Below are 27,279 nucleotides of genomic sequence, written 5' to 3'. Positions count from 1 at the left end.
CGTGCTACTCCAACTCTATGGTCTGCGGGGGCGGAGCCTGCGGCGCGGTGCATGCCGGGCCGGCGGCGCCTGAGCTCCCGTCATGGCGGCGACGCTAGCTTCCCGGTGCTGGCTCTGGGCTGCGCTGCTTATCCCTGCGGCCGCAGTGTATGAAGACCAAGTGGGCAAGTTTGATTGGTGCGTACCTATGCGGCCTGTTCGCGAAGTAGATGGCTGTTTTCCCAGCACCTGTCTCTTACCGGGAGGTTACCGTTGAAGCAGGATCGGCTACATGACTTGCGGCATCCTGTGCAAAATGAAAATGTGTGATTTCTTACATCAGAAACCAAGAATTTTTAGACATCGACCGAGTAGCATTAAGTCAGGCGTCGGGCGCCTCTTCTAAGCTGGTCCTTGTACTGTACAGGTTGCATGCCCACGGTGTCGGCGCCACCATACAGGCAGGCTTTGGGGTTCTGGTCAGGGATCACTGATTCCTTCTCCCTCTTCAGGTTTCATTTCTATGACTGTCAGATTGCTGGTCTCCCGGGTGTCAGAAGTCACCAGGCCTCAGTGGACTTTCATTCTTTCTCTAATTGGCTGTTGACTCCTAGGCACGTAAACGGGGCTTTATGTCTTATAAGTCTTAAACTGAGGCCTCTTTCCCCCTTTTTCATCCCAGGGCAGCCCAGGGCACAGAGTATGGCCACCCCAAACTCATCAGCCAGGAAATGCCATGAACTTATTCACTTACCCCTTCCTTCAGGCCCTGTAGATGGCTTGCTTCTATTTAAATGTCCATTTAAATATTTTCATTTTGCACGGAATGCCCCATGTAGTCTTGGGAAAGTGACTGAACCTCTCTGTGCCTTGGTTTATTTATCTGTAAAACGAGCTTACTAACTGTCCTATAGAAGTTCAGAGGATGAATGAGATAATCTCTTTAAAATACTTAGCACAAAGTCTGATTCATAGAGTGCAATCAATAAAAGTTACCCATTATTACTGTTTACACTCCATCAGGGCCCAACTCAGATATCTCCTCTTCGGTGAACTGTTTTTGTCTCAGATAGATTCATATATTCAGTCCATATCATTGGTATTATAGGTTTGTTTTTATACCTTTATGCTTTTTTCATATTTTCCATATGAGTGATGTTACACCACCACCCATCTTTGCATTGCTGGGACTTGAACACAGGGCTGTGCACATGCATTGAGTTACACCTCCAGCACCACTTTCCCCATCCTTTTTGCAGGGCTGGGGATCAACTCAGGTCTTAACACATACTAGGCAAGCACTCTACCACTACCCCCTGTCCCCCAATTTAGAGATTGGGTTTTGCTGTATTGCCTAGGCTGGTCTCAAACTCCTGGCCTCAAGTGATCCTCCTGCCTTAGCTTCCTGAGTAGCTGGAACCACAGCTATGTACCACTGCACTGGCCAAAACAACAGTATTTCAAGAGATAATGTGATTTATTGTCAGAAAGTCTTCTTTTTGGGTCCTAGTTCTAACAGTAATTAATTGACCTCTCTGGGCTTTGAGTTTCTCACCTGTAAAATGGGGGTAATACTACTTTTTTTTTTTTAACATACTTTGTAGGGTTTTTCAGTGTATACAGTGAGAATAAAATATGTGCAAATGCAGGTAGAAACTGCCAAATATAAACCCATCTCTCTACTACTAGTTTAGTTTCTTTAAAAAACATACAAAACATGGGCTGGGGATGTGGCTCAAGCGGTAGCACGCTCGCCCGGCATGCGTGCGGCCTGGGTTCGATCCTCAGCACCACATACCAACAAAGATGTTGTGTCCTCAATATTAAAAATGCGCGCGCGCTCTCTCTCTCTCTCTCTCTGTCTCTCTCTCTCTCCCTCTCTCCCCTCTCTCACTCTCTCTTTAAAAAAAAAAACATACAAAACAAAAAAACTGGACTAGGTACTTGGGAGGCTGAGGTGGAGGATTACAAGTTCAAGGCCAGCCTGTGTAACACTCTGTATCAAAATAAAAAATGAAAAAGGGATGGGATGTAGCTTAGTGGATGAATGCCTGTGGATTTAGCCCCCAGTCCCACAAAAAAAAAAAAACAAAGTAACAAAAAACAAAACAAAACCTAGACCAAACAACATCATAATAAAGAGAAATGCAGTGTAAATGTCATGTGTACTGAGTGTGCTAGGGATGGCAGACCTTTTTTGGTAGGAACGGGCAAGCACTCCTGTATGCGACAGTCTACCTTGTGAAACTAGTTTTGTTCCCTTTTTGGGCAAGTAAGAGTGCTGAGTGGTGGATGTAGCCCAGCGAGAGAGTGAGTGCTGATCAGGTGGATACTGAGTATGTGTGGGCTTACAAAGGGCCACGGAGGACGAAGGCCTCACCCAGTTTGTGGAGCTGGGTTGGAAATGCTTTTTTCTCCATAGCTAGTGAAAAGAGTTGGATTGTATGCTCATCGAAGGCAGGGCCTGGGTTCTTCCATTTTTAAGAGAGTGCCTAGTCAGATTATCAGTGAATACAGAAAAGACTTTAGCTTTGTTCTAGTGAGATTCGGGACAGGGACTTTTTAAAGTATCACCTTGAGCAAATACTAAGCTGGAAGACTTAGTATTCTCAGCTGTTCAGAGGTACATACCCTCGTTCCCTTTGCTTCTGACTGCATTGCATGGACATCTTGCCTTTAGTCAGCTCTTTTCATTAACAACCACTTCTTATCTGTCTTAAGGTAGGTGTGATGATGATAACCCAGTGAGTTGTCTTTTTGCAAAGCATTTTGTGCAGTGATTTTGACCCTTGTGTTCCCCTGCACTCTTTTTCTCAGGAGACAGCAGTATGTTGGGAAGCTCAAGTTTGCCTCCTTGGAATTTTCCCCTGGATCCAAGAAGTTGGTTGTGGCCACGGAGAAGAATGTGATTGCAGCTTTAAATTCCCGAACTGGGGAAATCTGTGAGTGAGCTGTGCAGAATGACTGGCTTCAGGGTGGCAAGGCTGATAGCTATGAATCCAAGTGGCCTGTGGCTTGCTGTGCCTGCCTGACTAGTCCCCAATTCAGGGACATGATGGCCAAAAGGTGCCTTTCTTGGTGGATTGTGATAGTTTTTTCAGACTTCTTCTCACCTTTGACTAATTCACATATTCCTAGCACTGACCTTTGCAGTTTATTGTCTCAGTCTTGAGTATCCTTAAATAATACACTGCTGCAGAAAGCACGTTATACTATTTTGCAGTAACTCCTACCTTCAAATCACATCTGCTGGGTGGATTGTGTTTAGGCACTAAAATCATGAAAATAGAATTTATAATCACTGTTTTCTTGTAATATTTTTGTTAATCTTATCATTATTTATTTTGTGTGTATGCTTTTATGTATATGTGCATATATATATACATATATATATATATATATATATATATATTATAGTACCTTTGGCTTTGCAATTGCTAGGCAAGTACTGTAAACTGAGTTACATCCTCAGCCCTTTTTAAAAAAAAATTATTTTGAGACTGGGTCTTGCCAGGTTGCCCAGACTGACCTCCAACTGGCAATCCTCCTGCTTCAGTCTCTTGTGTAGCTGGCATTACAGGTGTGCATCATCATATCCATCTCATTTATGTGTTTGATGGGGGTGGCAGTGGGGACTGGATGAGCAGACACTTTGAATGGGCATATTTGTGCCTCCTCTCTACTCCTCCTATGCAGCGAGCAGGACTGCATCATGGGCAGTTATTTGAATTTTTTTCCTCCTTCTAAATAAAATTGGAGGCTTTTATGCAAACAAAGACCTCTTCAGTCCTCTTTTTGGGTCAGGTAATGTTCATAGTAAGGCCTGACTTTTGTGTCTCTCAGTGTGGCGCCACGTGGACAAGGGCACGGCAGAGGGGGCTGTGGACGCCATGCTGCTCCATGGACAGGGTGAGCAGAGGCCTGCGGGGCTTCCACTGTGGGGGCAACCCCTTCCCATTCCTTGGTTCCTTCCTTTGTATGGGGTCTGATAGGGAAAAGAGGAGGGGTGCTCCTGTTTATCATCTGTTTATATGGACCATAGGAGGTGACAGAGAAAGTTTGGGAAATAATTTCACCTTGGTCTTTTCTTTTCCAGATGCAATCACTGTGTCCAATGGAGGCCGCATCATGCGTTCCTGGGAGACTAACATTGGGGGCCTGAACTGGGAGATAACCTTGGACAGTGGCAGGTAAGGGAGGAAGCCATATTTCATTTTGGATAAGTGAAAGTCTCTGTGGAGCACAGATCTGCATGGGCAGCAACCCCAGGCCTTTTGTTTTTTCCCCCAAGGATAAATGAAAAGGCAAAGATCACCAAATGCCTTTTTTTTTCTTTTTGGTACTAAGGATTGAACTCAGGAACCCAGGGACACTTAACCACTGAGCCAAATCCTCAGCCCTTTTTATTTTTTGAAACAGAGTCTCTCTAAGTTGCTTATGGCCTAAGTTGCTGAAGCTGGCTTTGAACTTGGGATCCTCCTGCCTCAGCCTCCTGAGCTACTGGGGTTATAGGTGTATGTCACTGTGCCTGGTTGTCAAACATCTGTTCTTGATGTTCTGTGTGGCACATGTTTACTCAGCCAGCATTTACTGAGCACCTATTAGATGCAGAGCTCTGTGCAAGGCACAGTGCTTATTCTTCTTCTTCTTCCTTTTTTTTTTTTTTAAAGAGAGAGGTGAGAGAGAGAGAGAGAATTTTTGATATGTATTTTTCAGTTTTTGGCAGACACAACATCTTTGTTTGTATGTGATGCTGAGGATTGAACCCGGGCCACACGCATGCCAGGCGAGCGCACTATCGCTTGAGCTACATCCCCAGCCCCTAGAGCTTATTCTTATGCTTGAATTCTTTTCCTAGTCATGATGCATGAACTTTGCCATGTTCTAGGTATGAGATCATAATATAAAACTTTGTGTTTTAGTTTCATGTTTAGAAAACAGCTTGAGCCACTGTTCCATCTTTGCCAAGTTTAAGTTATAGAGTCATTTACATTAGCTTATACGTCTTAGGATGGTAATTCACCTGGTAAATTCTTAGTGGCCCCAGGCAATGGGCATATATGTGAAATAACTTCTTCCATCAAGTTTACAGTCAGACAGGCAGGTAGCCCGATAATGATAGCACTGTCTCATGGATGCTTGGTAGGGGGTTGTGATCTGTTTGCTATGAAGTTCCAGGGAAAGAAAGGAACAGCCCTTTGGGAATTCAGGGAAGCAGTGTGTAGACTTTCGAGGCAGCTAACAAGCTGGCAGAGACAGGATTAAGATCCAAGTATGTTTGAATTCAAAGTCTGTTTTCTTACCTACCAAGCCACAGGGACAGTGGTGGGACTGTCTGCTCTGGCTTGAGGCTCACTCTCTACTTGTACTCAGTTTCCAGGCACTTGGGCTGGTGGGCCTGCAGGACTCTGTGAGGTATGTTGCAGTCCTGAAGAGGACGACTCTTGCCCTCCATCACCTCTCCAGTGGGCATCTGAAGTGGGTAGAACAACTCCCAGAAAGGTAAGGCTGTCTCCTTCCAGATGGTGGCTACCTATTTCCTCTCCCTTATAAGCCCCTCCTTCTCCTTAAGGGGCCTCCAGCGTTTGCCAGGCCCCCTGCACATTGGTGTCATGTGTGGTGGGTCGTGTTCCCTGGATGTGGGTCTGAAGGCAGAAGCTGTGGCTATGCCTGGAGTGTCTTTGCAGGGAGGAGTAAACCCCTGAGCCACCAAGCAAGGGAGCTGTGGGTTGGGTATTGCTTGCTCCTGGGCATGGTGCTCTGGGCCTTTCCACTTCTAATTCCAGTTAGACTGAGCCTTTCCTTCATAGTAAGAGCTAGAATAATCAAGAACAGTTGTTTCCAGGAGTCTGGTGGAGGACACTTGAAGCTGAGAGGGAACAAGAGTTGGGAGGAGAAGGAAAGGTTCTGTTTAGACCTCGTGTGGCAGTTTTCAGATACGGATGGGATCAAAAGTCAAATTCCTGTGGGACCAAGTGTCTAATATCTATGAGTCACATTGGCCTGATGAGGACTGCTGGGAACTGCAGTGTACCTAGCTTACCTCCAGGGGTCGGCCTTACTCAGCTGATTGGTGTTCTGTAGGTACATAGGCATATACTTAGGTCCAGTGTCACCACATCTCTGACCTAAGAAAAGCTGGAAATATTATTTTTATGTATAATCTCAGGAATGTTTACAAGAAATTAAAAACAAAAGCAAGGTAATTAGGTGTGGTGAAATACACTTGAAATCATATACTTTGAAGGTTAAGGCAGAAGGATTGCAAGTTCAAGGCCAGCCTGGACAATTTACTGAGCTGCTATACCAAAATGAAAGTAAAAAGGGCTGGGAGTATGGGTCAGTAGTATAGAGTGCCCCAGAGTTCAGTCCCCAATACTGCTAAACAAACCCCTAAAAGCAATGGAAAAAAAAAAGAGACTAGGGGTCTTTTGGTAGAGTGCTTTCCTAGTACGCATGAGGTCCTGGGTTTGATCTCAATCTCAGAACTGCAAACAAAACAAACCCAGAAGTAAAACTCTAAACTGTGTGAGATAAACAAACCTATCTGGGAATTTCCAGTTTGTGACATCTGTCTAAGGATTAGCATCCAAGTTTTGGAAGACCCCTAAAGATGTTCCTGTCTGAGGGATAAAGCTGTTGCCCCTGCTCTCTCTTGCCTCTTAGTGACAGCATCCACTACCAGATGGTGTATTCCTACGGCTCTGGGGTGGTGTGGGCCCTCGGCATCGTTCCCTTTAGCCATGTGAACATTGTCAAGTTTAACGTGGAAGATGGAGAGATTGTTCAGCAGGTATGGGATGGCATGGCACTTGAGGAGCCTCGTGAATGGGGAGGGGAGTCAAGAAAACCCTTCTTTTGCACTGGGGACCAGAGAAGTTGGCTGGACAGATGCACAAGTCATTTAGTCCCTAATTCTGGTCACTTGCTGCTGTCTTGTCTTCATCTGTGTGTATTTAAAGTACATTTTTTCTTGTGGTTCTCTTCTGGGGTGGCTAAAAATTACACAGATCTAGTCACTGCATGTAGGTGTCTTCTAAGATAATTCTGTAAAATAACAATAGGAAGCCACAGATAGTAGGGAAATACCTGTCTGAAGTGTTAGGCATTTATAGTTATCTGGTGTATTTTCAAGTGACCAGAAAGAAATTCCTGATTTTTTTTTTTTTTTTTTGTCTTTGGAGGTTCTTGGGAGGCACATTGGGGTTGGGTTGGGGACCGGAAAACCCCCGTGGAACCAACCACAATCTAAGCCTTTCAGCTTAGGACCCTCCATGGGATTTTAGCAGTGATGCTGCTGATGAGCTGAGAGAAATGTGAAGATCCCTCGTGAGTGTCCTGTTGTGTTGTCCCTCTGCAGGTCAGGGTTTCGACTCCGTGGCTGCACCGTCTTACCGGAGCCTGTGGCCTGGTGGATGAGGCTGTGCTGGTGTGCCCTGACCCAGGCTCACGATCCCTCCACACTTTGGCCCTGGAGACAGAGTGGGAACTGCGGCAGATCCCACTGCAGGTGACGGGCTGCAGCTGCTTTCCCTGGTCCTCGGCTTTGCCTGCGGGGCGTGGATGGGGCACACAGTTCTATGGGGGCCTTTCTTCTGGTGGTGGTGCTGCTTCTTTTTTGGGTTGTGGTAGCCTGAGGAGAAGTTCAAGCCTCTGGCAGAGCTGGTGTCAGGGGAAATGGGCCACTTTCCCCTTTGAGGAAGCTGAATGGGAGCTTCTGGAGCCACCTGCCTGGCTTAGTTACATCCCCTAGCAAAGTGGGCCAGAGGACACCAGCTTGGTGGGCTAGTCACTGGTTGGTTTCATGTCCTTATCCTCCTTGTTCTTTCCTCCCTTAGTCTCTTGACTTAGAATTTGGAAGTGGATTCCAACCCCGGGTCCTGCCAACACAGCCCACCCCAGTGGATCCTTCTCGGGCCCAGTTCTTCCTACAGTTGTCCCCAAATCACTATGCTCTGTTGCACTACCACCATGGGGCTCTGAGTCTGCTCAAGAACTTCCCCCAGGTAACCACTGGCAGTGTGGGTGGCTAGGATTCAGGAGTGAATGACTGGGCTATCGATGCTAGGAGACAGTGCCCTCGAACCTGGAGACATTGGCTTCTGGACCGAGATTGGAGGTAGCCTTACAGTAGGAATAGGATACTTTTTCTTCTTGGAGGGTCTTTAGAATAAAACTGTCACCTTCCTTGGAGTCCACAGTCATTCAAAGCCTCTTATGGATACAAGAGCAACATGGGGCTTAGGGGGACTTGTGCCTGGCTTGTTAGATGTGGCTGAGGCCTGCTTCTGCTCATAGATGCCCTGGCCATCATTTTCAAAGCTGGGAACACTTTGAACTCCAAGGCAGGTGACCTTCCAGAAGGCTGCTGGCTGGCATAGCTCCCTTTTGGGAACTGACCCTTCCTTTCCCCACAGACTGCCCTGGTGAGCTTTGGCACCACTGGGGAGAAAACCGTGGCTGCAGTCATGACCTGTCGGAACGAAGTAGTGAGTATGAGAATCTTAGCCGGGTGTCGGGGGAGGGTCCTGACTCTTCTCTGCTGGGAGCCCTGAGCCAGTAATCTGGGTGCATTCTCCTGGTCAGGTTGAATACATGAGGCTACTGAAAGATGAATTTGCCTCATATCTGGAGCTTTCTGCATACCTGCTTTCTCCCCAGGAAGGAGGCCTTAATAGGACATCCCCACTTTCACCTGGGAGTTAGAAACCACATAGGCTTTGTGGGCAGGATGAGAAGTGAGATTTGCCTTCTCTAAGAGACAAGAAGACAGAAATAAAAGCTTTGTTTTGGGATTGGAAGGGACCCTTTATCTGAATTTTCTTCTGTCCTTCTCTTTCTTCTAGCAGAAACCTAGCAATTCTGAAGATGGGTCAATGGGGAGCTTTTCGGAGAAGTCTAGTGCACAGGTAGGGTGTGGCATCTGGCATCGTGCCAGACCTGGAGTCCCAGGAGGCCACTCGGGCAAGTGGGGAGCAGCTGAGGCTAGCTGGTTTCCCTGAGTTCCCCTGGGTTTCTAACTACTGTCAATTAAATGGTGTTGCTCTTGACCCTTTTTCACAGTGAGATGAAGAGGTAGAATACATAGAATCTGTTGCTAATTGCATCCTTCTCTAGGCCTCAGTTCCCCTGTTTCTTCTGGGGTCCAGCTGGTAGAGCTGAGTGTACCCTGTGCAGTTGCTGTGCGACAGAAGCGTGGCCCTGGCTGAAGGCACGGGTTGTAGCTATGGCTTCCTGTGAGCTCTTCCCTGCTTTCTGTCCTTGGGCAGTCTCACCTCTTTTTGGGATGCCTCTGCCACACTCTACTTACTGGTTTCCTTCTAAAACAAGTGTAGTAGTTGTAATTTCATTTATTTACCCAGGTGCCTCATTTCTGCCTCAGTAATTGGCTTTCTCTGTTTTTTTATTTTCCTCTGCACCTATTTCCCTTTCTGGCCTGGTCCCTTCTCTAGGGTATTTGCCCCTGGTATTGGACATCTTTTGGGGGACTGACCATTGGCAGATTCCTCTAGTTGTTGTGTGCTGTTTGCACTCCTAGGACTCGCTGGCTTGCTTCAACCAGACCTACACCATTAACCTCTACTTAGTAGAGACGGGTCGGCGACTGCTGGACACTGCAATTTCATTTAGCCTGGAACAGAATGACACTCGGCCAGAGCGGGTGAGCCAGGGCCTTGGCCTGAAGACATTGAAGTCCTGCAGGTGTCTCAGCATGGGGCTTCCTGTCCTCAGAGCTAGGTCACAACCATGGGTCCTGGGTTAGGGCTCTGGACATGGGTTCTAGCTCTTTCCTGAGCCTCTGACTGGTCACAGATAACAGCCAAGGCAGATATTGTTTATGCCTGGTTGTCACTGTGCCCTAGGCCCTGTGATGAACTTTTTGCCGATGCACAAATTGATGTGGCCTTCCTGTGGTCCTCTGAAGTGCTAGTTACTAACTTGGTTTTACCAATGTAACTGTGGCCTAGTGGCAATTGGTACCGTATCCAGAGTTGCAGAGCTGGTAAGACGTGTTGCTGGGCGTGCAGCTGGGGCTGCTGAGCTGCACAGCCTGTGTTTGTGATCCCAGTGTTCCTTCAGGGAACTGAGTTGTGTTCCTCAGCCTCTCAGCTGTGGCTTCTTCATCTTATGATGGGAATTCTAGTCCTGGCCTCCTGCTGGCTTTGTAGGGCATGGATGGGTGATGTGATATCATCAGGTGCTTGGGTTCCTTCATGGACTGGTCAGAGAGCTGAGGGACCATTGTATTGACTCCAGGGAACGTGTGTTACCTTGTTGGTGTGTGGATGGTAGTTGTAGATGTTGCTGTGACCTGGACCTGATGTGCCTAATACTTGAATCCTGGGATTCTTATGATCTTGGTTTCTAGCTGTACATCCAGGTGTTCTTGAAGAAGGACGACTCAGTTGGCTACCGGGCCTTGGTGCAGACGCAGGATCACTTGCTCCTTTTTCTACAGCAGCTGGGTGAGTGCACTTCATTCAACCTGGTTTTGTTTCAGCCTGCCCAGACTGGTTTTGGGGGGCTGTGAACAGGTCTGGGAAAGGTTCAAGTGGAGTATAGCTTGAATATTTTCTCCAGAACCATATGTCACCTACTTTTGAGTAATTCCTTAGCATTGTAGGGTGGCATATAGAACGTTCCGCATTTGACTTGCTGATTTCAGCTCCTTACTCTGCTATTTCTGATTCCTTTTTTATTTTATTTTATTTTGGTATGGAGGATTGAACCCAGGGTGCTTTACACTGAGCTCCATCCCCAGCCCTATTATATAGGTATACGTGTACATATATATATACGTGTATCTGTACGTATACGTATATGTGTACTTACATGTATGCTTACATATATGTATATGTGTGTATGCATACATGTATGTTCAAGTTGTTCATGGACCTTTATTTTATTCACTTATTTGTATGTGGTGCTGAGAATCAAAGCCAGTGTGCCTCACACATGGGCAAGCACTCTATCACTGAGCCATAACCCCAGCCCCCAGCCCTTTTTTACTGTTTTTTTTTTTTTTTTTTTTGAGACCAATTCTCACTAAATTGCTGAGGCTGTCACTGAACTTGTGATCCTCCTGACTTGCTGGGATTACAAGCATGTACCAGCGTGCCTGGCTTTGCCACAGGTCAGGGAGGCAAGCTGAACTTTTGCAAACTGGTTTCCCATAGCAGGGAAGGTGGTGTTGTGGACCCGGGAGGAGTCCCTGGCAGAAGTGGTGTGCCTGGAAATGGTGGACCTCCCCCTGACTGGGGCGCAGGCTGAGCTGGAAGGAGAATTTGGCAAGAAGGCAGGTATGAACCCAGGGATGGGACAGTAGAGGTGCTGGAGGGGGCTGCCCTGGACTGAGTTTTGCTAGTTGAACCCAAGGAGATGCTGCCTCATGGCACCCTGGCACCCTGGTTCAGCCAGATGGCCAGTCTGTTGTGAATGAGCTCCATTTCCAGTGCATTGGTGGCCCTGTGGTTTGTGTAGCCACCAGTGTATGAGTGAACTGTGAATCCCCCAGGAAAGATTCTGGGGCCAAAAAAAAAAAAAAACTCAGTAAAACAATAGCTCTCATCCCCTGAATATCTAAAGGTTGTCAGGCACAGTTGTTAGGCACTGTCCACACTTGGAGAGATAGGACTTGATTAATCTGTTTATTATGGAAATAGCTCCATGTCCTTCGAAGCCAGCCGTAGTCCCTACTGCCCAGATAAGATTGATCCACCCCACTCTGATTCAGTTTTGCCTCCTTCCTCTCCCCTTCATGGAAGTGGTTGTTAGGGTCTGCTCTGGGCCAGGTGCCCTGCTAGGCATTGCAAATTTTCTTAAGTGGAGAATTAATTTGACTTTACTGTTTATTTCTGCTTCCTGGATCCAGCGATTCAAGGTAAAGCCCACCTCCTGCCGCCTTGCTGCTTGCTGCCTGCCCACACGGCTAGCTTTTGATTAATTGTTTTTCCTAACTTGCATCAATGAGGTGTATGCTGTGTGTGTGAACTGCTCTACTTGTGACTTGTTCTCTCTGCCCCTCACTTCTCTTCCTTGAGCTGAGGTGAATGGAAAATAGATCAACAAAGGTTCTATTTTGTAGTGAGCACTTAAGTGCCAGGCATCATGCTAAGTCCTGTATCTGTGTTCTGTGATCTGATCTCTATAACAGCCCTCCAGGATGCAGGCTATTTTACAGATGAGGAACTCAAGGCCCAAAGGTCACACAGGAGTAAGAAGTAGATTTGGGATTTTAATCCAGGCCAGCAGGCCCCAGAGACACTGCTGTTTACTGTGTCACCTGGTAGCTGCCACCAAGTCTCCATGAAGATTTGAAGAATGCAGCCTCATGATGAAGTTAGGGTTAGAGGGAAGGAGGGCCTTGGGATGGGTCACAGGTATGCTGTCAGGTGATGTTGAGCAGTTGACAGAATAGGAATGAGGCAATGGGAGGTGACATGATATACACGTGAACATACTCGTGCCCCTTCACCCCCACCCCATACTCTCTGGCTCTGTGTGGCACCCAGAAGCCTTCCCCACCACCCTCGGTGTGGGACTGTGCTAGTCATTCACAGCATGGCTGCATCCTGCATGGTGAACCTGGCCTCTTAGTCCTCTAGTCCCAATTCCAGGCAGACGTGGTTAAAGGAGCTGGGTTTGTGAAGCTTGAGTGTGGCTAAGTGGGAGACTGTTGGTGTCAGAGCAAACTGCCCTTTGGGCTTTGGCCTGGAGCAAGAGTGACCTGGATGCTCTGCAGGAGAGAGCAGGGTCCCTCCTTGGAGAGTGGGTCCAGACACCTTACCAGACCCCCTGTGTCTGATGGGGAGTGCTTTACCCTTTTCCTGATGCCAGATGGCCTGCTGGGGATGTTCCTGAAACGCCTCTCGTCTCAGCTCATCCTGCTGCAGGCGTGGACTTCACACCTCTGGAAAATGTTCTATGATGCTCGGAAGCCCCGAAGTCAGATTAAGAACGAGATCAACATCGACACCTTGGCCAGAGATGAGTTCAACTTGCAGAAGATGATGGTGATGGTAACAGCCTCAGGCAAGGTGAGGGCTGTAGGCTGTGGGTACCAAATCTTCTGAAGTTCAGGGGGTGGGAGTCAAAAAGCCTTGCTAGAGGATGGCACTGGTTCCAGTTTGCAAGGACGGAATCAGTTCTTTGGCTTCTCTGTAGTGAGTCGAGTATTTGTTTACCTTGCAGCTTTTTGGCATTGAGAGCAGCTCTGGCACCATCCTGTGGAAACAGTATCTACCCAATGTCAAGCCAGACTCCTCCTTTAAACTGATGGTCCAGAGAACGACTGCTCACTTCCCCCACCCACCCCAGTGCACCCTCCTGGTGAAGGACAAGGTGAGGCTATCTTGTATGACTTGAGGCAGAGTGGGTGTGGCTCTTTTGGTGTTTTGAAATTTAATTTTCTCCCAGGCTTTTGGAATTCTCCAAGTGCCCAAGAGGAACATTCAGGGGTTAGGGGTTGTTTCTTCCAGTTTCTTGCCTGGCAGGAGGATTTGACTAGAAAATGGATCTAGCTCTAGCCAGCTTTCTTCTTTTCTAGTCATAGGCTACTGTTGGTGACTGAGTGACTGTTTTCTATAAGGAAGGGTGGAACACAAAGCTATTTATATCTCTCTCCCAAAATTAGAATGGATTTGGGGGATCTCTGATAGTAAGAGAAAGGGAATGTGGACACTTCTGGAATGGCCGTTGTGGGGTTGCTGAATTGGTATTTACTTGACCTTCTTATTTGTTCTTTTTTTTTTTTTTGGTATCTGGGACTGAACCCAGGGGTACTTAACCACTGAACCACATCCCCAGCCCTTCTTATATTTATTTTGAGACAAAGTCTTGTTAATTTGCTTGGACCTTGCCAAGTTGCTGAGGCTGGGTTTGAACTCCCAGTCCTTCTGCCTCAGTCTCCTGAGCCACTGGGATTACAGGCGTGCACCACTGTGCCTGGCTCTTATTTGTTCTTCAGTGTGTCCAGTTCTTGGTTATGTTTGGAGCCAAAGGCAGTTTGACTTTTTTCCTTTGACATTAGTTCTGGGACTATTCACCTTCAACCAAGAATGTGTTTCCACAAAGAGGGCAAAAGAATAGGGACTTTCTCCCAGTTGAGCCAAAGTCTCAGCTATACTGATTTACCTTTAGGATTTGCAAATTTTTTGACAGTTTGCTCTGTCCATTTTAGGAAACAGGAATGAGTTCTCTGTACGTCTTTAATCCCATTTTTGGGAAGTGGAGTCAAGTGGCTCCCCCCGTGCTAAAGCGGCCCATCTTGCAGTCCTTGCTTCTCCCGGTCATGGATCAAGACTATGCCAAGGTGCTGCTGTTGATAGATGATGAGTACAAGGTACTACATTCCTGGGGGATGCATTCCTGGGGGATGGCAGGTGGAGTAGGGTGTGGCATGGGGTAGTCAGACACAGGTGGCACACAGGCAGATGGTGTCTGCAGTCGGCATATGCTTGATCTCAGACCGTCCCTCAGAGACATGACTGCTGTGTGTGCCTGGCTTTTTTGTGACTGCTGTTTCTGCACTTGTGAATACACAGGTACTTAGTAGAATTAAGCTTAATCCCTAAGCGGAGTTGCCTCTAGTTCCTTTAGGATTTGCTCTTTTATTTTTGAGGCTGTCTCTTATGGGGAAGCAGTAATGAGTATTGGGAAATGGGGCTGAGCAATTCCTGAATTTTTCTTTAACGTTTTTTATGGGCTCTCTGGGGTTTTCAAGGTCACAGCTTTCCCAGCCACACGGAATGTCTTGAGACAGCTACATGAGCTTGCCCCTTCCATCTTCTTCTATTTGGTGGATGCAGAGCAGGGACGGCTGAGTGGATACCGGCTTCGAAAGGTAGGAAGAGTGCTCTGGCAGGACTCTTTGTGGGAGGATGTGGGTGTTGCCAAGTTATTTAGCTCAGATGCTATTCATCTTTTTATACTTTTAGATCAGCACAACCCTGGTATCTGATTGAAAATCGATCACTTGCTCATGTTGGTTGGCAGGTTCTGCGTGGAGGACGTGGTCTGGGTGCTATGGACAGAGCAGTGCATGGTGGACTAAGCCTCTGTCCTCATGGCCTTTTTTTTTAGGTATTGGGATTGAACTTAGAGGCACTCACCCCCTGAGCCACATCTCCAGCACTGTTTTGTATTTTATTTGCAGATAGGGGCTCACTGAGTTGCTTAGAACCTCGCTTTTTCTGAGGCTGGCTTTGACCTTGTGATCCTCCTGCTTCAGCCTCCCGATTTGCTAGGATTACAGGCGTGGGCCATTGTTCACGGCTCCCTCATGGCCCTTTTTTTATTTTTTATTTCAAGAAAGGGTCTTTGGGTCTAAGTTGCTGAGGCTGGCTTTGAACTAGGGATCCTCTGCCTCAGTCTCCTGAGCCACTGGGATTGCAGGTGTGCCCACCATCCCTGGCCCTCATGAACTTTTCATTCCACATTTCTTTCCCTATAGCCCAGGGAAAGGATGTTTTCCCCTATTCTTAGAGGGAAAGGAGGGTGGGACATGGGAATAGGGGTTGAGTAATGAGTTGTATATTTATATGAAGGAAATATTATAGGACAGCTCTTGAAAAAGCATGTGCTTTAAATTTTATTTCTAGAAATAGGGTTGGTTTGCTTTGATCCTGATGCACTTGAGCTGAGCTATTCCATACAGCAATACACACCGGCTCTGAGGTTCACAGCGATGGCTTTGGCCTAGTTAGCAGGGCTGCATAGAAGGGTACTTGGTGGTGTGTATTCAGCAGAGAGACCTCCTCTCCTGTCCTGGAAGGGCTTTAATTAATTTATTTATTTTTGCAGTACTGGGGATTGAACCTAGGAACACTCTACCACTGAGCCACTCCCCCAAATTATTTTATATTATTTTGAGACAGGGTCTTGTTAAATTGCCGAGGCTGGCCTTGAACTTGCAATCCTGCCTTAGCCTGAATGACTGGGATTACAAGCATTGCCATGATGCCTGGCTTAGCTCTGTCACATTAACTTTGTGAACTGGGGCATATATCTCCAATGTTTTCTTGTCTATAAAATAAGATGGTAAAGGCACCTGCATGAGGTTGCTGTGAGGATCCAGGGATTCTTACATGTAAGTCATGTAAATCAGTGGCTGACACTGAAACAGTTCCATTGGAGGTTTTGACAGTGTGATGCCCTTTCCTGACATATGTGTGGCAGCTCAACTTTATCATAAACAGCATAGGAGTGGCCTGCCCAGAAAACACATGCTTTACCCTCAGGGGAAAAAGGAAATTATCTTTCTAAGTTCATAAAAGGGACCTTGCAGGAGATGTTCTTTGTAGACAAGGCAGCAAAGAGGACGTGGCTGTTGTGAGTCAGTGGAGCCCTGGGGACTTCATCTGAGTCAACAGTGATCAAGGGAAGATGGAGGAGGCGAATCTTCCCATGGGCCTAAGCCAGGGCTGCCTTTCCATCTGACCTCCAAGCATGTTCACTGCCTGTCCCCTCATGTGAATGTTTTAGTGAGTCCTCAAAGGAGGCTGTGGCAAAGACACCTTATTTGGTATTAATAAAAAGGTTTATTAAAACACTTAAGGAATACACAAATTCATTCTCATCACGAGAGATTGCATTGCTACGGAGGCGCACAGCAGGGTGTGAGAGCCCTGCCACCCGATCCCCGCTGTCGTCCCATGGCACTCGCTGCCTCTTCTCTGGTGCACGTGCATTTATGAGGCTGTGTCCACAGCTGTGTGGATACACACCTGTGTCTCATGAAAGTTTTCTTACTGAAAGGAAATTGGCCTGTATTTATTTGCTTTTTTCATCTGATGTGTTTTCTGCCTTAACCTTTTGTTCAGAATTCCATTTTGATTTAAGTGAAACATTGAAAAAAGTATAATATCATGAGGCTCAATGAACCTGCATGAAAGGAAACCACTGGTGTATGTAGCAGTCACATCAAGAATCCAAAGAGCACTCGCACTTGGGAAGGCTCCTGTCCCTTTCCAGTCCCGGGCCCTCGGTCCCCAAGGGCTCCGTATAATTCTGTGGTGTGGATGTCTAATAACATACTGAGTGGTGAATGCATGTTGGTTTCCTACGACTGTGGAACCATACAGGAAAGGTTTTGAGGTCCTGGCTAGCTGACTAATTCACTGCTGCCCTGGTGTGCAGGGATCTCAGATTTTATTAGTAAATGCTAAACTTTCCTTGGAGACATCCTCCTTGGATAAACATTACTGTTTATGGAATACTGTTGGGTATTCTTTTCTTTACTGGCTTTAATATTTTTCTTTCTTTGTTTTCAATACTGGGAATTGAACCCAGGGGCACTTTACCAGTGAGCCACATCCCCAGCCTTTTTTATTTTCTATTTTGAGATAAATAGAAAGTTTTACAGTCTGCCTCAAATTTGTGATCCTCCTGCTTCAGCCTCCTGAGCCTCTGGGATTATAGGCGTGGGCCACTGTGCCTGGTATTTTAGTATTTCTCTTAATCAAACCAAGGGTTCCAAACATCTTCATAAGCTAGGTCTTTATTGCTATTTTTCAAGGAGTTCTGATCTTGTTTCTTTTAACCCAGAATATTCAGACACTGAACTGCAAGATGGACCAGCTATAGCTGTCTGAGGTCTGTGTGTCCCCTTATGAACACAAGCACTTGTTCTCCTGCCCTAGGATCTCACCACTGAACTGAGTTGGGAGCTGACCATTCCCCCAGAAGTACAGCGGATTGTCAAGGTGAAGGGGAAACGCAGCAGCGAGCATGTCCATTCCCAGGGCCGGGTGATGGGGGACCGCAGTGTGCTCTACAAGGTATGTTACAGCAGCCTGGCAGAGTGAGGCCTTTAGAATGAGGGAAATAAGGGCTTCAGTTCTGGCACTAGGACTAATAGATAGGTGACCTACTTTTGCTTTTAATTCCTTTGAGCCTATATTTATTATTTGTGAAGTGGGTGTCATATTTTCCCTTTGGTGCTAGGGATGGAACCCAGGGCTTCCCCTGTGTTTGGCAAGCTCTCTACCACTGAGCTACACCCCAACCTGGGTGTGATATACCTTCTTCCTAGAGTTGTGGTGATGATCACATGAGATAGTATGCTGAACCCAGTGCCTGGTGTATAGTAACTACCTGATAGATGTTAGCTTTTAACATTAGTAGTAGCACTGATAAAAGCCTTCTGGGCTAACCCTTAATCAGTCCATCAGGGAGACAGGGTGACTGGTGGGCTGCAAGACTGTCTTGTGTGAGAAGGTAATCCTGGTAGTAATGACCTTTCATACCTCTTTTGATGGAGCCAGAGACTAAGTTGGAGGAGGGTGCAGTAGAATAGTGTAACAAGACTGTGGAACCTCCCCAAGACGCTGCTTCCCTGAGCATGAAGCACACAGCAGAGTGCAAGCCTCCAATGGGACTGTCAGGTCCAGATTTGCCCAGCCACAGACTTGCTCGTCATCAGGGGTCATTTACTTAGTTTACCTACTCTTCCACTGTCACGAGTATCATGGGGTTAGTAGCACTGACATCTGAGGACTGTCTTGAAGGTTAAAGGTAACATGCTTGGAATAATGCCTGCCACGGGGTCACATTATTATTAATCCTATTTATTTGATTCCTTGTTTTGAATACTGGGAATTGAACTCAGGGGTGCTTAATCACTGAGCCACATCCCCAGCCCTTTTCTTCCTCTTTTTCTTTTTTTAAAATACGTTTTTGGTTGTAGGTAGACACAATGCTTTTATTTTTACTTATTTATTTTTTATTTTATTTATTTTTATGTGGTGCTAAGGATCGAACCAAGTACCTCACCCATGCTAGGCGAGCACTCTACCACTGAGCCACAATCTAAGCCCTTTTTTTTTTTTTTTTTTTTGGTGGTGCTGCGAATTGAACCCAGGGCCTTGTGCATGTGAGGCAAGCACTTTACCATGAGCTATATCTATAGGACCCCCAGCCCTTTTCATTTTTTATTTTGAGACAGGGTATCACTAAGTTGCTTAGGGCCTCCCTAAGTTGCTGAGGCTGGCTTTGAACTCCTGATCTTCCTGCCTCAGCCTCCTGAGCGGCTGGGATTACAGGCATGCACCACCGCATCTGTCCTTAACTTGAATTCTTTATTGATGAACGTCTTCTATGTGACAGCAGTCAGTTTTAGTTCATTTGGAATGCCCAAAATGTTACAAATTCTAAAGTACATTTTGGGCTGGTGGAATGCTTGCTTGGCATGTTCAAGACACTGGGTTCCATCCTCAGGATCATTAAAAAAAAAAAAAAGTCATATTAGTGTGTATGTATATATACATAGATAAAATTTTTAAAATAAACTTTGATCCATAAGTATAAAAGTTAAAATCAACTAGACCACTTGTACTTTCATGTGCTGAAAAGAATAGTAGCTACCAGTAGGACTTTGTGACTTCATAGTCATAATCCACAGGTGCTCTACCACTGAGCCCTTTATTTTATTTTTAATTTTGAGACAGGGTTTTGCTAAGTTGTTGAGGCTGGCCTCAAACCTGTGATTCTCCTGCCTTAGTCTCCCAAATTGCTGAGGTGACAGGTATATGCCACTACACCAGGCTCCTGATCTCGATAGTTTTATTTTTTTATTTTATTTTTATTCTTTTAGTTGTTGATGGACCTTTATTTTATTTGTTTATATGTGGTGCTGAGAATTGAACCCAGTGCCTCACACATGTTAGGCAAGTGCTCTACCACTGAGCTACAACCCCAGGTCCTGAGCCCTTTTTTAATATATATTTGGAGTTTGGAGTGGCGGGGGAGCCAGGGATTGAACTCAGGGGCACTTGATCACTGAGCCACAACCCCAGCCCATTGAATAGTTTTGATGAGTACTAGTCAGGTGTCTTGTAGAATGCCTCTCAATTTTGGAGTGTCTGATATTTTTCCTATGGTTGCACTGTGGCCATGGGTTTTGGAAGGAGGTCCACAGAGGCTTAGCAGTGACTATTTTTGAGTGCTGGCTGGGTGCCGTGTGTTGTTTTTAGATAGTGGAATACAGCAGTGAATCAAAGAACAAAACTTCCGGAGTTTATGAGGCTGTCATTGTAGTTGAGAGAAGTTAATAGTGAAAACAATAAATAGGTAAATCATACAGTGTGTTGGCAGGCTCGGGTTTAAAACAGGTGGTAAGGAAGGCCTCCCTGTGAAGGTGGCAAAGAAGCAGAGACTCAGAGGGAGGAAATGAGTCATGGTGGCCACCTGGGGAAGAGCCTTCCAGACAGGGACCAGAGCATGCCTCGTGTGCTTGAGAACGGCAGCAGGCTGTGTGCCCGGCACAGAGCGAGTGAGGGCCCTGGACTGCTGAAGACAGTGGGACCCATCACAGGCTGCCACTCGGGCTTCATTTGGAGTGAGAGGAAGAACCCCTGGGAAGCTTTGAGCAGAGAAGTGACGTAGGCTGAGATTCAACAGGCCCATGCAGCCCAGACTGGACTATAGAGGGCCCAGGAAGAAAGCAGGACCAGTGGGCTATTGTCGTCATCCAGGGAAGAGGGTGGCAGCAGAACTGGGTTGGAGGACCTGGTGAAGAGGAAACTTATTCTAGATACTTTTTGAAAGTAGAGTCAATAGGAAATGTTGATAGGTAGGGTGTGTGTGTGTGTGTGTGTGTGTGTGTGTGTGAGAGAGAGAGAGAGAGAGAGAGAGAGAGAGAGAGAGAGAGAGAGAGAGAGATGACTTGGACAATTTGATTCTGAGACATCAAAACACGGAGTGCTGTTGACTGAGGTGGAGGCCCCAGGCACAGCCAGGTACAGCCAAAGAGTCAGCCTGGGGCTTGTGGAGTTTCAGGTGAAATCTAAGGAGAGGTCAATGGCTGATGGTAATACCTGGAGTTTTGGGAGCTGGGGTCTGGCTTGGATACTTAATTTGAACATTGCCAGCACCTGTAAATAGTGGTAGGGGCTGGCTGAGGTCACCAGGAGGTGAACTTAGAGGGGAACATCCAAGGCCTGAGTGCTGTGGGTATTTCCATCAGAAGGTCCTGGGGAAATGCGGAGGATTCCTCCAGAGACTGGGAAGGGGAGGCCAGTGAGGCAGAAGGAGACCAGGGGGAGGTGTCCTGGGTGAGGAGGGCATGCCCACTCTCCCAGATGGTTCTATTGGTCAGGTAATATGAGAATCAGCACTTACCCACTGGAGTTAGGGGCAGAAAGGCTTCCGGTGACCTTGGGGAGAACAGTCCTGGTGGAGAGAAATGACAGTGCTAGAGTGGTATCCTGAGGTTCCAGACCTGGGGTCTCCAAAGGCCATGTTAGTGCCAGCTCTGAGACTTAACAAGTCACCTCACTGCCCTGACTTCCTCATTGGTGGACTGTGGGTGGTATAAGCCACTTCACAGGGTTGTTGAGGGAATTTAGGGAGAGTCAAGGCACTTGGCGTGGCCCCTAATTCCCGTGGACATAAACTAAGCCCAGGGATGAGAAGCTCTTATGACTAGAAACACTGGTTCCTCTGCCAGGCCAGTGAATCACAGGTCAGCCTCACAGTGGCCCTGGGCTCACTGTGAGGCCAAGCACATGACATGTCATTTTTCTGAAGGAGCTTTTCTGTCTCTCCCCAGAGCCTGAATCCCAACCTGCTGGCCGTGGTGACCGAGAGCATGGATGTCCACCATGAACGCACCTTCATTGGCATCTTCCTCATTGATGGTGTCACTGGGCGTATCATCCACTCATCTGTGCAGAAGAAAGCCAAGGGCCCTGTCCATATTGTGCATTCAGAGAATTGGGTGGTGGTAAGAAGGGACCAGGGACATAAGATAGCTCAGGAGGTCTCTTACATTTTTTTTTCAAGTACTGGGGACTGAACTCAGAGGCATTTGGCCGCTGAGCCCCATCCCCAGCCCTATTTCATATTTTATTTAGAGACAGGGTCTCAATGAGTTGCTTAGTGCTTCACTGTTGTTGAGGCTGGCTTTGAACTTGCCATCCACCTGTCTCAGCCTCCCGAGCCGTGGGGATTACAGGTGTGCGCCACTGTGCCCAGTGGTCTCCTGCATCTTAAATTCTTTCCAGAAACTCAGTTGCTGCTCTCTGTTTTCATAGGATCCAAAGGTCTCTGGATGGCAGCATAGGTCCTGGTTAGGGGCAGAGGTTCAGGAACCACACTGCCTAGGTGTGATCTTGGCTGTTCCTATTCCTGACTGTGTGACTGTGAATTAATGTGTGAGCTTTCCGCATTACATCACTGGTGGAATAGGGATGATAACAGTCACCTCGTCTTGCTAATAGCAATTCCAAGGACCTGGTAAGCACTCAAAGGCATCTAGTTAGCTGTTAATATAGCTTCTAGGAATATTGAGAATTTCTCTGTCATGTGGCAAATTGTGAATAGCCTACTTAAACTGGCTTGAAAACTAGTAAACTTAGGAGCCAGGAAGTAAGCTGGTGTGCTAGGCGCTTCTTTTCCTCCCTGGGTCTATAGCTGAGTTGAAAGGTGCCTTTCAGCGTAGTTTTCCTCTCCCTGCAGTATCAGTACTGGAACACCAAGGCGCGGCGCAACGAGCTTACTGCACTGGAGCTCTATGAGGGTACCGAGCAGTACAATGCCACCGCCTTCAGCTCCCTGGACCGTCCCCAGCTGCCCCAGGTCCTCCAGCAATCCTACATCTTCCCGTCCTCCATCAGTGCCATGGAAGCCACCATCACTGAGCGGGGCATCACCAGCCGACACCTGCTCAGTGAGTGCTGGGGGCTGGCTCTGGGATGGCCAGGTTCCCTGAGGCAGCTACACTGAAGGACAAGGGCTGTCCTGTCTGACCACCTGTAATGGAAGGTTGGCTAAAAGGGCTCCATTTCAGGGGGAAAGTTTAGCCTTGCCCTATAAAGATGACCACTTCTTCTTAGTCCTCATTGCTGATGAACCACTTACCTTCTTTGGTGTTTTCACCCAGCTAGAAAAGCAACCCCTGATGGTATTCTTTTTTTGTGTGTGTGTGTGGTACTGGGGATTGAACTTGGGGGTGTTCTATCCCCAGCCTTTTTTTTTTTTTTTTTTTGAGACAAGGTCTCAAAAGTTCAAGGTCAGCCTTGAACTGGTGATCCTCCTGCCTCAGCCTCCCAAGTAGTTGTGATTACAGATGTGCACTACTGTCCATGGTCCTGATATCATTTTTTTGTTGTTCTTTTTAGGTTACATGACATTAAGATCCCATTTTTGTACATCATGTGGTTTGATATTCTTTTTTTTAAGTTGTCAGTGGACCTTTATTTTATTTATTCATATACAGTGCTGAGAATCAAACGCAGTGCCTCACACATGCTGGGCAAGCGCTCTACCACTGAGCCACAATATCAGCCCCCCTGATATTATTCTTAACATAGCCTGAGTTGACTTGTTTAGACATCGGCAAGATTTCATCTTGTATAGTTCAAGTTCAGGACTCAGTGATTGTTCAGTGGTCTCCTAGGCCTACATTTGGGGCTCTCAGCTTAGACAGCCACTGGCTACGGTGTGGACTGTCAGATCCGAGGAAGGCAGCCCTCTTGGCAGCGTAAGAGCTTCCATCAGCATCACTGACACCAACACAAACTCATGCTGCTGGCCTGCTGCCCTCCCTGGCCGGCCACACTGCCAGACACGGCCTGGTTTGCTTAAGGAGAAGGAGACTACTGGGGGGAGGCAGAGGGATGATGAGGTCCAAGTTGCCTTCCTTCCACACTCTTCTCTTTCACCGTTACCCATAACTTGATTTAGAACTTCATCTTCTAGTGTCGTAGGATGATGGAATGGGAAGAAACCAGTATCTTCAACAGTGGGAACCTTCACTCAGACCCATGTATATTATTGGATTACCATTTTTGACGATTTAAAGGAGCCTCCTTGACCAATCTTTTGCTCAATTTAAACTCTTTATTTGAAATTTCTGTAACAGTATTTTTGTAACTGACCCTCCCTGTGTTTTAGGTAAGTGAACATTCCCTTCTTCCTTTGCAGTTGGGCTCCCTTCTGGAGCAATTCTTTCCCTCCCCAAGGCCTTGCTGGATCCCCGGCGTCCTGAGATCCCAACGGAACAAAGCAGGTGAGGCCCTGTGGCTGTGCTAAAGGTTCTGGCCATAGGTACTTCACCTCACCAATGAACTTTGATTGTTAGCCTGCCCTGTGCCAACTTGCCAACCTAGGGACTGGGGACTTGAATAAGTCTGACGAAGAGGAGCCTACCTTCTGGTGGAAAATAAATAAATAAATAACAAATAAATTAAGTGCAGTATCCGGCACTTGTAATGCTGAGGAGGAAAAATAATACAGAGACGGCTACAAAGGGGATGTGTCCAGGTGGGATTTGCGATCAGGTGGCCTGGGAAAACCCCTCTGAAAAGGAGAATGACTTGAGTAAAGCCCTAAAGGAGGTGGAGGATCCTGTGTTGTGGAGACGTAGAACTTTCTAGGAAGAGGGAACAGGTGGGCTGAGGCCCTGCAGTCATGTCTGCTGAGTTCGGGAGGATAGGGCTGTGTGGCTAGATCTTTGAGTGTGGCGACACTGGCGAGTCGTGGAAGTCATGGGGCCAGGCCTGGGGACAACCGATAGGTCATTCACTGTCAGCAGACACCGTCTCTGTGTACATTCCCACCTCCATCCTGACTTCTGTTCAGTTAGGGGCACTGCCAGTGTGGACATTGTAAAGATAGCAGATTTGTCCTTGAGGGGCGGGGGAGTGTGGTTTGGAGCACTGCATGAGAAAGGTGGCTAGCACCGGGGATGATGGCCAGGAGGAGCGGGACAGAGGCACTGGAGTGGAGAGCAGGGGCTGGCCTTGTGGCTCAGTGTATTGGTTTGAAAATGGCCCTGACTTTTCTCCTCTGTGTGAAATCCCCGTCAACTGTATATGACTGCTTTTCAGGTTTAGAGCAAAGTAGGAATCCAGATCTCAGCAGTACCCTCCAGACTGCCTTCCTAACATTCAGCCCTAAGATTTTAACCACTTAATCCAAGTAGGCTTCACAGGAGATTTGAAGTTAGATATGTGGCCTGGAAACGTCCCAGGACCAAGGAGAGGCAGCCAAGGGGTCCCTGTACAGCAGCTTCAGAGTGCCTGTCCCCTCTATTGTTTTGCAGAGAGGAGAACCTAATCCCGTATTCTCCAGACGTACAGATACATGCAGAGCGGTTCATCAACTACAACCAGACGGTCTCCCGGATGCGAGGCATCTACACGGCTCCCTCAGGCCTGGAGTCCACTTGTTTGGTGAGTGGAGCCCACAGCCACCCTGTAAGGCATCTGTTCATCGTACCACTCTTGGGAAACAGCTGAGGATAGCATTCCCTTTTGTCCCCGAATTTGAGGTTGTGGTGGCTCTCCGGCTGCCATTCTTCCTAATTCTCATTCCGTCTTGCCTCCCAGGTTGTGGCCTATGGTTTGGACATTTACCAAACGCGAGTCTACCCATCCAAACAGTTTGATGTCCTGAAGGATGACTATGACTATGTGTTAATCAGCAGTGTCCTCTTTGGCCTTGTTTTTGCCACCATGATCACTAAGAGACTGGCACAGGTGAAACTCCTGAATCGAGCCTGGCGGTAAAGCCTGCAGACATTGTGCTGGTATTGGAGAGCCTTGAGGACGTGGGTCAGCTAGGGAGTGGCAGCGGTGGCCTGGCGGGTCAGTGGCAGGGGTGTCTGCTTCTGTTTTCAAGAGTTGAAGGAAAGAAGATGAACTTTCATGCATAACTGCTTTTGGGATACACGATGCACAGTCCCACGAATGCAGACCACACTCTCCAACTCAGCTGAGGATCACAGAGCACCTGAGGGGTTCCTGCTCAAGTTCCGGCTGCTGCTCAGTTCTCTTTCTTTGTCCTCTCATGGAATTTCTGTTTCTTCATAAGACCTCCAAATGATTGTCTTCTTTTGTGAGACCTGTTTAATTTGATTTCAGTTTGCCTTTATTTCCCAGCCTTATCTAGAAATCCTTCTGACTTTTCCCTTGCCTCTTGCATCAAAATCAGAGGGAGCTTTTCTTGCCAGCTCCACGTTATAGGTGCATTTACTGCTTGACCTTGAAGGGTAGGGTGGGCTCTTCCTTAGCTGAGGGTTGAGGGCTGATCAACTTCTTAAGACTTCCCTCTGAAGTAAGGTGCATTGTGGAATTTGTACATGGTGTCAGAACTAATTTTAATTAAGCCTTTTGTTTCATGCTTAATTTATTAGGTTGGGCCACCCAGGCTTTGCTTTAGTCCATCAAGGCCAAGTGCATAATTACATCTTGGTTGTTTGGGTATTACCTGTGCTTTTCTCCTGAGATATGTCAGAGCTGAAGCTTCTTTTTTTTTTTTTTGAATTGTTTTTGGTGGTGTTGGGGACAGAACCCAGGGCCTCACACATGCTAGGCAAGTGCTCTACTACTGAGCTGCATCCCCAGCCTGGCTGAGGCCTTTTAAAAACTACTGAATTATATGAACCTTGAAAAGATTTCAAGTGAATGGAAAGAATCTACCTGTTTCTTGGTATCTCATACTCTCACTTTACCCATGGGCTGGCCTAGTCATCTTATGGCTTAGTTCAAGAAATTTGTCCTTGTTTAAGAACCCTTTTATTTATTTTTAGTTTAGGGCTTTTTTGTTTTATTTTATTTTGGTGCTGAGGATTGATTCCAGGGCCTGTGCATACTAAACACGCACTCTACCACTAAGCTAAATCCTCAGCTAGTTTTAAATACAAATTAAAATGTGTGTTATATTTCCTCTTAAGATGAGGTTTTAAATCTTACTGATCTGACTTTTTTTTTTATGGTGCTGGGGATCTGACCCAAGACCTCAGGCATGCCGGGCAAGGATCTACCACTGAGCCATATCCCGGGCCCCCAGCCTTATCTTTGAAGCTTTCAACAAGAGAAGCACTGTGCAGGTGCTACAGTGCTGAGCTGGGCTGCTGTGACTGCTTCATACAAAAGGAGATCCAAGGGCTTCATGGACTTGGGGAAGAGTGGGACTCCTCTTTACCATGATAGCGTAGGTCATCTCTAGCCCTTTGATGAGAGGGAGAGGTACACTCAAACTTCAGAATAAAGTGATGAATGACTGACCTGAGTCCTGTTCTGTATCTTAAGATGACCACTATGAGATTACTTTTGCATTAGAGTGGAGTAAAGCAGTACAGAAGTGGAGTGAGTGTATTTAGTAAGAAAACATGACAATTGAGTTGGTTTAGGTTATTTAAAAACATTTTTTCTTCTTTCTGTGGTCTTATTCTGAAGGTAGGTTATCATGGAGAAGGAAGAAAAATGATAATCATCGCACTTTAGTAATAAGGTTGTCAAATAGATATTAGTGAAGGCATGATTATGTATTGCCAGGAAAATATGTCTATTCACCCTG

At 46.8% G+C, this 27,279-nt stretch overlaps 1 protein-coding gene across 4 annotated transcripts; it reads left to right on the top strand.

Moving 5' to 3' along the window:
• The first annotated feature begins 26 nt into the window (after positions 1-26).
• Positions 27-26,986, top strand: Emc1 (ER membrane protein complex subunit 1). Of its 4 annotated transcripts, none has more exons than XM_005317522.5 (23): positions 27-177; positions 2,797-2,921; positions 3,823-3,888; positions 4,076-4,169; positions 5,353-5,481; positions 6,646-6,772; positions 7,340-7,489; positions 7,818-7,985; positions 8,397-8,468; positions 8,829-8,888; positions 9,518-9,640; positions 10,349-10,445; positions 11,157-11,279; positions 12,817-13,016; positions 13,171-13,320; positions 14,159-14,320; positions 14,702-14,821; positions 17,619-17,756; positions 21,527-21,700; positions 22,435-22,645; positions 23,902-23,986; positions 25,022-25,151; positions 25,308-26,986. In XM_005317522.5, exons 1-23 carry the CDS (start codon positions 83-85, stop codon positions 25,485-25,487), a joined length of 2,979 nt encoding a protein of 992 aa, XP_005317579.1. In that variant the 5' UTR covers positions 27-82; the 3' UTR covers positions 25,488-26,986. The 4 variants fall into 4 exon arrangements, with proteins under 4 accessions (XP_005317579.1, XP_040143933.1, XP_005317578.1 ...); XM_040287999.2 differs by having other exon boundaries at positions 8,826-8,888; positions 11,160-11,279; XM_005317521.5 differs by having other exon boundaries at positions 8,826-8,888.
• Positions 26,987-27,279: the final 293 nt, after the last annotated feature.

Source organism: Ictidomys tridecemlineatus, chromosome 11 (assembly GCF_052094955.1).
Source record: "Ictidomys tridecemlineatus isolate mIctTri1 chromosome 11, mIctTri1.hap1, whole genome shotgun sequence".
Lineage (NCBI taxonomy): Eukaryota > Metazoa > Chordata > Mammalia > Rodentia > Sciuridae > Ictidomys > Ictidomys tridecemlineatus.
The sequence above is the reverse complement of the archived record's forward strand: the minus strand, read 5'-3'. Positions and strand labels throughout refer to the sequence as shown.

Bases quoted from the DNA above. Each gene is read 5' to 3' on its own strand.
- Emc1 (XM_005317521.5), top strand. From the start codon at position 83: ATGGCGGCGACGCTAGCTTCCCGGTGCTGGCTCTGGGCTGCGCTGCTT. The intron at 178-2,796 runs GTGCGTACCTAT...TCTTTTTCTCAG, and splicing joins CAAGTGGGCAAGTTTGATTG to GAGACAGCAGTATGTTGGGA. The intron at 23,987-25,021 runs GTGAGGCCCTGT...ATTGTTTTGCAG, and splicing joins ATCCCAACGGAACAAAGCAG to AGAGGAGAACCTAATCCCGT.